The sequence below is a fragment of the Centropristis striata genome, chromosome 5 (assembly GCF_030273125.1).
Source record: "Centropristis striata isolate RG_2023a ecotype Rhode Island chromosome 5, C.striata_1.0, whole genome shotgun sequence".
In the NCBI taxonomy this organism is placed as follows: domain Eukaryota; kingdom Metazoa; phylum Chordata; class Actinopteri; order Perciformes; family Serranidae; genus Centropristis; species Centropristis striata.
The window spans coordinates 20,998,426-21,008,428 of record NC_081521.1 but is presented as its reverse complement, the minus strand read 5'-3'; the positions used below and the strand labels follow the sequence as shown (position 1 = coordinate 21,008,428).

General features: G+C 38.1%; 1 protein-coding gene across 1 annotated transcript; it reads right to left on the bottom strand.

Moving 5' to 3' along the window:
- Positions 1–493: 493 nt before the first annotated feature.
- zgpat (zinc finger, CCCH-type with G patch domain) lies at positions 494–9,707 on the bottom strand. Its single transcript, XM_059332304.1, has 7 exons — positions 9,562–9,707; positions 7,648–8,294; positions 6,627–6,760; positions 6,307–6,471; positions 5,975–6,097; positions 3,846–4,260; positions 494–935 (listed from the first exon to the last, which is right to left on the bottom strand). Exons 2-7 carry the CDS (start codon positions 8,253–8,255, stop codon positions 797–799), a joined length of 1,584 nt encoding a protein of 527 aa, XP_059188287.1. The 5' UTR covers positions 8,256–8,294; positions 9,562–9,707; the 3' UTR covers positions 494–796.
- Positions 9,708–10,003: the final 296 nt, after the last annotated feature.

Here is a 10,003-nt window from a genome sequence, read left to right as displayed (position 1 = left end):
CTGCAGCTTCTGAACATCATGACTTTTTCAAAACTTTTATTCGAGTCTGGAAGGAAGCGAGGTAGACACAGTCCCTACCTGACGCCTACAGACAATGTGTCCAATCTATGAGCAGACAGACAGATTCATTATTTAATGGAGGGGGTTATGGTCGTAGCTTCAAAGATGCTGTGCATGAGCCCGTAAGAGGCGTGGGCGACTGAAGGGGCTTCACTTCAAAAACTGTGTAAAGGTCTCCCAACTCCTGAGGATGTAATATAAAAATCAGTCAGAAATTCAAGCCAGGGTATACACTGCACTAACCATCAGAGCGGCCTCTGGCCAGAATTATTGAAACGTCTTCCAGAAAAGTGTAACAAAAAGAATGCATTAAATATTCTTCTTTACACTGGAGTTTAGCTGTGTAAAGGAGTATGGTTAAAAAAAGAAAGAAAAATGAAAAACAGCAGTTCTCAAAACAGGGTTGATGAAGAAAAACACAGAGGCAAAAATGATAATCACAAATAAAATTTAGTTTGTGACATTATTGTGAATTGTATAATTTGAAACCAAACAACCATTCAAACAAAATAAACTGTTCAGTCCTTGGAAATAAAATGAGAAGCAGAAACTCTGCAGCAAATTCTGCATTAAATGAGCACCACCGCCAGCTCCAATCCATGACGCCAGTAAGAAATGCAAAAAGAATGCCTTAAAAAAAACAGTGTAGCAAATAACTGACAACAGGCACAGGACAAAAGTTCATTCAGGCAGGCAGTGCTTCCCTTCATCATTCAAGTCTTTGAGAGAACTAAGCTTAAAACTCAGTCATCTTCTTGTGTGTGTCAGCCTTCCTGTGCTCTCTCTGGATGGACAGCTCCTGGGCTTTCTGCTGGCCCAGCAGCCGTCGGGCCGCTGACAGCTTCTCTTCCAGCTGCTTCACTATGGAGGCGTCCCTTCGCACACACAAATAACAAATAGATTAGGAAGTGGGAAGGGACGGAGGGAGACAAGTTGATTTTTGGCTGCACTTTCCAGAATAAGTTGGCCGGGGAAACAAGCGCCTAACCTCAAAAACTTTACACCTTATTTACATTTTTTACACAACTCCCACAAGCCATCTTGACAGGAGCTTCACAGCAACTAGTGTGCTCATATTTTACAAATAAATTCTAGTTGTGCATTTTTGTACTTTATTATTCATGCACTATGGGACTGTTTATGCGACAACGCTCTCGGGTGAAAACTAGGTCCGTCACTGTAACACATTTTTTATGACGATATATTTTTCCAGAAGCTATCACGATGAACGATAGTATCGTTGTAACAATGTTATTTTAGTTTTATAACGGTATTAGAGCATAATAAGTACATCCTTTTCTACAAGAAAAGGATGTACTAAAGAATTTTTATTTCTCGAGAATATTAAACATTGGAATTGAAATATGGAAAAGAAATATTAAAATATCCTATATAAATAAAAGATAAATAAATGAACTACAACCAAAACATATAAAGTAGACTTTCATGCTCTGTTAACAAAACATTGCAATTAGATAATCATTATGTATTATATCATTTAATTATTAAAATAACATATAAACAGCTGGAATGGCTGCTTCAGAAATATAGGGTTGTTTTTTTGGTACACAAAAAAGCACAAAGAGTCAATATATTGAGTCCAGAAAAAAACTACCGCGTCCATTTTAATATATCGAACTATAAGTCGATAAAGTAATTATCGTGTTAGGCCTAATGAAAACCACATATTATTTGTTATCAGATGTGCCTTTCGTTTAGACGGAGACGCCGTTTTTGGGGCTTAAAAATGAAAAAAAAATAAAATAAATTAAACCACCCTCCAGAGTGGAAATCTTAAAAACGCTCCACTGTTGCATGTAGTCCAGGCAAACGACAACAAACATGTCAGACTATTTCCATCAGTCAGACATTCAAGTTGCCCTAGCAGCTTTGATAACTATCCATCATTTCAGCAGAAAAAACAGAGAAGGTGCATTAATTACCTCGGGCAATTTTTTCGATTTCTTTTCGATTTTGCGCTACAAGGAAGAGAAGTAGGAGAGAAGAGAAGTGTCTACGTATGCGCAAGCTCTTGGTGTTGTTGTGTGGCAGTGCTTCACAGTACCACCTAGCCTCCTGGCGTGCATACTGCATCGAATTTCACAGACTTTTGCGTCACCGTATGCATGCAGACCTCCCCTTAAAGACGCTTGTTAAAACTGGGAATAAAAAGTGAGAACCCAATGCCACTTTTGCACTTCCTGTCCAGATCATCTCCATCTAAACAGGGCCTAAGTCTGTATATATATGGGAGTACTAATGTGTCCGTACTCTGCATGGAGAAGGTTTCATTGGTTCATTTAGAATTAAGGGTTCATTAACCCTTAGAATATCAAGTAGTTTCTTCAGCTACCTATCTTGTCCCCTTGCTTTGCTCTGCAGCTGAATATTTGTCACATGACTGTTTATCTCAGAGAAATCACTCATGGCTTCCCAGTTTTGCTGAGGAGCGCAGAATTTAATTTTCTGTTCAGTTTTTTTTTACAAGATCTGGTTTGTGCAGATGGTTTATTTTTGGCAACATTTTTAATTAGACTTGTATAATGAATTGATTTTGATGAAAAATCACAATTTCAAGCTTTCTTACTGAAGAGTTTGTCACAAACGATTTGTTCAAGTTGGAAATCTGACAATAATGTCTGTGTTTACAGTTTCTGTCGCTCATGAATGTCATTTTTGCCGTTTTAAAAAAAGATAAAGAAGAGATGCTTTTCAAATCCATTTCAGAGAGTTAATAATGTCTCGGCTCATTTTAAAGAAGTGAGGTTAAACATACAGAAATGTACTGTTATATTTGGATAATTATAGTATTGTGCAGAGTAACTTGTAACTTTCCACTTCGCTAATGATTTCATAATCTTTTTCCGACAGATTTACAAGGGCACATTTTGGGTTCTCAGCTGTCATGTTTAGGCTTGGTAACTCATAGATACGTGGCTCTAAAAACAACACACACACACTCACACATTGTGTATAACAAACATCGTGAACAGCTGTTGTTATTAGTAACTGGCCAATAGAACTATGTGTCGGTACGTCCATTTGTTGTACGGGGGCAGGCCTAGCCCAAGAAGAATTAAATGTAAACTTTTATAGTGTTTGTGGCTCACTCTAACTGTTTTCCTGTGAGAATGATGTTATTCTGAGACAAGATCTGCAAAACTTTACCTGTGACTTGAGCTGGGCGATATATCGATATAAAAAATATATCAATATATTTTTAAATGTTATATGGAATTAGACCATATCGCATATATAAATATAGTGCAATTTTTTTCTTTCTTTATATATAAATGCTGCCCTTACGAGGGTTTGTCACATTTAGTTCTTTTTATAATGTTCGTTATTCTTTTTATATTTATTTCAGGAAAAGATTGGCCTATTTTATTTTGTAGGCTACTTTTCTTTAAGATATTTTTTATTTAAATGTGCACTTTATGGAGCTTTGATTAAAAAAAAAAAAAAAAAAAAAGGTACTCCTGTTATACAGTGTGTATAACTACTTGTGACATGTAATATTTGGCTTTGACTTTGACTGAACATTTGCTCTCACTTTGCCATAGAAATATCAGGATATATATCGTATATCCATATTCAGCCTAAATATATCAGGATATGACTTTTGGTCCATATCTCCCAGCCCTACCTGTGACCAAAAAAAAGGCCCGTATTGAGACCTTACTTTATCTCCAGTGTGTGTGTTTGCTCTTGGGCTTCCAACCTACAAACCTGAGAGACCTTTACAGTACAATAAATGAACAACATAATCAGGAGTCAGTACTGACCTGCCTGTCTGTCGGCTTAGTGACTCAGTCAGTTTCTGGATCTCCTTCTCAGTCTGGGAGACCCTCTCAGCAGCCTGGAACAGCTTCACATTTAGAGTCCTCTTGGTGCTTTTGCCTCCCCTGTAAGCCTCCACCCCCGTCGCTGCAGAAGACGCAGCAGCAGCTCCCCCCTCAGCAGGATCGCTGCTCTTTCCTCCCAGCTTGTGGTTGAGAAAGTCAAAGACGTTGTGGCGCCCTCCAGTGGCAGCCCGAGGCTTCCTGCGTCTCTTCGGGCGCCGTGGTTGTGAGCCGTCTTTAGCAGCTTTGCTGTGGGTGCGTCTCTGGGTGAGCTCGGCACACTCGTCCAGAGACTTCCCTTTGGGGAGCACCACTGCCAGGACCGGCTCTATTCGACCCTCCTGTAGCTTTCCTAAGCCTGACAAAACAAAAGTGGCTGAGTGAGGAAGAGGAACACATGGCAACACAATACAGATTTAACCCTTAACAGGGCACTCATTGAAATACTTGCAAATTCCAAATTTCATCCCTAGAGAATATTGGAGGATATTACATACAGAATGTGTAAAAAAAACATACGGACCCGGGGGAGGGGGGTAATATTTAGAGAAAAAAGTTTATGAGATTAAAGTGGTGAATCTGCGAGAAAAAAGTTGCTTTTTCCCCCCACTTTTTTCTTGTAAATCTGCGACTTTTTTCGTGCAGATTTGCCACTTTAAATCTCTTAAATCTGCAACTTTTTTTCTTGTAGATTTGCCACTTTAATCTAGTAAATTTGCAACTTTTTTCTCGAAATATTATTTTATTTATTACTCAGTTATTACTCATTTTAGATACCTGCTGAAGTTACCAAATATAGTTCTTCGCCTGATAAAGGGTTAAACAGATATTTAAAAAAGTTAGGTTGTACTTTCTCAACCTTTGAGATGTTATATTGGCTTTTCTTAATGACTCTTGTGGACTTCTAGCGTCACATTTCTCAAACACATTCTAACTTAAATGAAATGACTGATACCTTCATCAAAACCCGACTGACACTGATTTCAGGGGGGAAAACTTCACAGATTACTGAGATGGAAGAGATATCCTACACTTTGGTGCTGAAATGAAAATAGACCTTATCTATATGGATTGGACACACATTTTATATCAAGATGACATGAAAAGTGATTGAGAAGGCTTATTTCTGAAACACATTTTTTTTATTAAAGAACTTTTAGCAATATTGTTAATCATTATACCAATTCTAGAAAGGAAAATAAAGAATAAATTACGTAAATAGCTAAATAAACATCAATACTGTATGTTCAGTCAGTTATTCAAGCATTATTTCTATAAATCATCACCCTTACCCTTACTTTTGTATCCATCCATCCATTATTTGCCTTGTTATAACGATATTTTGCCATATGGATGTGAAATATGTTTTTTTCCTATATAACCCTCATTTCCTTTTGGTTGGTATTCATTTGCCTTAGGCAGACTGATGTCAATACAACAAAAAGTTGCCGTGATTACAGTGTGCAGCTTTTTCTTCATGCAGTACATATCCCACTGAGGTTTTGTGGTTTTTCAACATTATTTGTCTCTGTATCTGTACTGTAGTTAGAAGACTGGAAGTGGGCATGGTTTAAACTAAAGGTCGCTTTAGATTAGTCACATTATGTTTTTGTTGCCTAATATTGATTGTCATTGCAATTGTTGTGTATTCACAGGATTAAATATTATATACATTCTACACATTCTAATACTGTACATTTAATTTTTCTCTCTCCCAAAATTTTGGTGCAGCAAGGGCAGTGGCAGAAGGATTTTGTGCATCTAGCATGCATGTGTTTGGTGTAGGAGGAAGCTCTGGGTTAACAGAATGCTCCCGAGTTGGCTCTGGTGAGGTTATAACCTTCTTGCTCTGAAACTGAGACACTAACTTGTTTTTAAGCTGGACAAAGGGTTTCAAACTGATGTTCTGTGTGTTTGTTTCTGCCTCGATGGAATCCAGATGAAACATTTCTGAGGAGTGTAGTGCAGTGAAAAAAACAATAAACTTAAACAAAAGGCACTAACTACTGATTTTATCGCAGTAGAACATTATAACTTTAGATACTTAATTGTGGTTAATTACGTGCACTTACCTTTCCCATATTCATAGCCCATTTTGAGCATGAGCTTGGACCCTATGCCTCTGGTATGAGCCTCCCAGCCACCAAAATTCTCCCTGTTAGACGTTTCTGTGGATTCTACAGCAGAGTCCATAACTGTTGGGGAACAAGTTGAAATCAAAGAGGAAACGGTCAGTCAGTTACTCTGCCCAAACAACTTCAAACAAATACACATTTTTCCTGGCACACAGAAAAGAATACAAGCCCATTAACTCAAGGCACATTTGATCTTTTGCAGGATTTTTCTAATGCTTGCTCAAGTTTTTTTGACTGATTGGGGAATGGCAATGCATATTCACAGACACCTTTTGCATAAGCCACATCATCTCCATCCCCAGAGTCGTCCAGGTCAGAGTCAGAGGAGAGCGGGTCGTCCTCTCTGAGAGGCGGGATGATGCAGTCGGCCTCGACCACAGCATCTTTCATCAGCACTGAGTCAAACTTCACAGTGTAGAAACCACTGTCAATTTCTACATTTAGAGAAAACATTACAGTCAGCAAAACATTCATTGCATGCATTAATCCATGGTGTTGGTTGTTTTAGTTGACTTGTGCAATTTTATTCACATTACTTGCTGAAGATTTTCAGGGAAATGTACCTAAACTGTCCCTGTCAACGGAATACCTTTGATTTTGGCCGGGTACCAGATGCCGTCTTCGTGTCGAACCAAGCAGGATGAGCCTTCTTCAAGATTACTAAGGTCACTCTCGAGGAACTCTCTCAGCTCTGACACGTACACCACTTCACCGTGGGAAAACCTGCAATAAAAAGGAAAAGGGAAACAGACAGAACTGAAATCTAAGTAGATATTACAGTAAATAATTAAAGGGATTCACCTCATATGGCATATTGAAGGGGGAAAAAACACCAGTGGTGGAATGTAACTATAGATTTACTCAAGTACTGTACTTAAGTTCAATTTTAAGGTACTTGTACTTTACTTGAGTATTTCCATTTTATGTGACTTTATACTTCTACTTCACTACATTTTGAGGGGAATATTGTACTTTTTTACTCCACTACATTTAGCTGACAGCTTTAGTTACTTTTCTGGTCGAGATTTAACATAAAAAACATGATCGATTTAAAGTAATTAAGCTTTTTTTAAATGTTTTATTTAACCTCATAACAGTATATTAAGTACTCAAAATGAGCCCTACCTTTACAACAGTAAAACACTACTTACATAAATGCATCAATAATAATAACAACCCAGTAATATTATTGGAACATTTTGCATAATGAGTACTTTTGATACTTTATGTACATTTTGATGCTGTTACTTTCGTAATTTTACTGAAGTAAGTTTTGAATGCAGGACTTTTACTTGTAGTGAAGTAATTCTTAAGTCAGAGATCTGAATGCTTCTTCTACTACTGAAAAACACATCCATAGCTATTCTTGTCAGAGAGAAAATCCTCAGTAGGGTGAAAATACAATTATTAGATAAAAGGTGAAAAGAAAGCAACATTTTACAGCATGTTTTGTACTGTTTTCTGTAGCTGTGGTCAGGAATAAACCTGGATTGTGGACAATGGGCGACACTCACTGGATGATATCTGCTATTACAGGAAGGCAGATATGGTTACACAATATTTTTTGCAAATGAAGTGTAAAGAAACAACACAAAACAGTCATACTTTACCTGCAATTATCCAGGAAGCGACATTTGTCCTCCAGGTAGAATGGACAGGGTTTCATAGACTTCTGAGTTGGGTAGATGTACAGCACTCTTACTTGTGCCTCGTCTCCGTCTGATGGTTCTCCCCCCACCACCATGGCATTGTGATACTCCAGTGTCCCCCATGTTGTCCGGTAGGGTGCTCTTACTTTGGTGCCACTCAGTGCATCTTCTTCCTCTTCCTCCTCCTCCTCTTCTTCACCATATTCCTCCCCACCTCCCTCCTCATTTTCCCGCTCTCTAGTCTCAGAGCTGCTACCTGAAGACTCCCCAAGTTCAGAGTAGAAAGCAGCAAACTCATTGTCCAAACCTCCTCCGTTTGTGTCAGCAGCTGCAGCCTCTGGGGTGTTCGCCTGCAACCCATTGCTGTCCTCGAGGCTGGCCAGGAGCCGACTCTTTTTGACAGACACCAGGCTGGACTCTGTGAGCTCTATCAGCTGACAAAGGTCTTCTTTCAGTTTAAGCAGGTCTGACTGCTGGGATGGGTCCAGACCAGCTGCCAGGGCTGTCTCCACCTGCTGCAACTGGGCTCCATAGGTGCTGATGGCTGCCTCAAGAGTTTCTTCATCCATGCTGACACTTGGCAAAGGGCAAGGACTGCATAAGGACACCTGAAGATAAAGGAGGGGGGAATAAAAGAAGGGATCTCAGCAGAATGAGTAGATGGACTGATTGAGCTTTTTCTACACACTAGAATATGATCGAGATAGATAGATAGATAGATAGATAGATAGATAGATAGATAGATAGATATACTTTATTTATCCCAAGCTGGGAAATTACAGTGTAGCAGCAGCATTACACACAGAGACAATAGCAACACAATTAAATAAAAGGACAACCTAGGCATACTTCAAGCAATAAAATATAAAAATACAATAAAAATAAAGTGTCTAAAGAAGGAGTATGTATTAAGGAGTAGAATTCCAGTGCAGAATAAATATGAATATGCAGTATAAAAATGTTGGTGCTGTGAAACAAATTAGGGGCAATGAACAGTGTGCATAAAAAAACACATAAAGTGCATAACGACTGTATGTAATGAACCAGACTATTATTTGTTATTGTACAGTGTGATGGCATGTGGCTGGAAAGATTTTTTATATCTGTCCCTTTCTACTGTGTGATGGAGAAGGTGTTGATCATTGTCCATGATGGACAGCAGTTTATTCAGTGTTCTCTTCTCCACCACGGTCTCAAAAGTCTCCAGCCTGAGACCAAGTACAGAGCCAGCCTTCTTGATAAGAAGATCTGTCCTTTACTGTGTCGTTTTTAAGGCGTATTTAAGAGGATATAAATCTATTTATAACAAGGACTCAGTAAATACAGTCATGGAATTTTTTTCATTAATATAAGAGCTAATATCTAGCCATTTTCCATAGTTTTCTTAGATAATGATTTTGGTTATTATATAAAAAACTATGGAAAATTGCTAGATATCAGCTCTTATATTAAACTCTTATGGGCTACGTTTGTTGTTATTATATTCGTCCAAACAAACTTACCTTTAGTTGTACAAGGCATTAAAATGAACAAGGAAATTAAGAAAACAAATGTGGTCTAATATTTTTTTCTATGACTGTATACAGACTGAGTTAGTAAGTATACAGTAAAATAGAAGATAACTGTGATAAAAGATTTAGGAAATAACACCGAACCAAAGCTATTTGTTTCACTGTAAAACTAACGTTAGCGTTGCCTTGTACACTAACGGTGTGTTATGGAAAGACCCGTCAGATTCATAAAGCTCCCTATCTAAAACAAGATTTAACATAGCAACGAATCGCTAACCCAGCTTCATAACAGCGCTAGTTTTAGCTAAATATTAGCCTTGTTTAAGCTGACTTTTACGGCTGTTAAGAATAAAACTGGCATTACCTTTGTGATTAGGCCAACTGTATGGTATCCACTGCATCGATGGAAAACGTGACAGCCATGAAAATACGAACTAAGCCAAGATATTGAGTAATTGAAGTAGCTACATTCATGCAGTGGAACAACCAGTAACAACACAAACCGGTCGAGCATCAAGCTAGCAGCAGAGAAGTAATGGTAGGCTTCCGTTGTGAATGGCATTGTCTTTCAAAATAAAACAAATGTCTTCAGTTGTTTGTAACAACTGACAATACAAAGTTATTAATCGTCACACTGTTAAAATAATAAGTCATTTTTGTCTTTTTTTTTTTTGTTGTTGCCTAAATCATCTCCTCATGACGCCGGCCACCTATGGTAAAATTGCCTCCATCCTCAGTTGATCAGATCATGTGATTTTACCCTTTTAAGACCATTACTTCTTTGACAATTTGCCACATTCATAGGC

Coding starts and splice junctions, on each gene's coding strand:
- zgpat (XM_059332304.1), bottom strand. CDS start 8,255: ATGGATGAAGAAACTCTTGAGGCAGCCATCAGCACCTATGGAGCCCAG. Junction 6,761..7,647: donor CGCTTCCTGGATAATTGCAG/GTAAAGTATGAC, acceptor TTTTTATTGCAG/GTTTTCCCACGGTGAAGTGG. Junction 936..3,845: donor CTAAGCCGACAGACAGGCAG/GTCAGTACTGAC, acceptor GTGTGTGCGAAG/GGACGCCTCCATAGTGAAGC.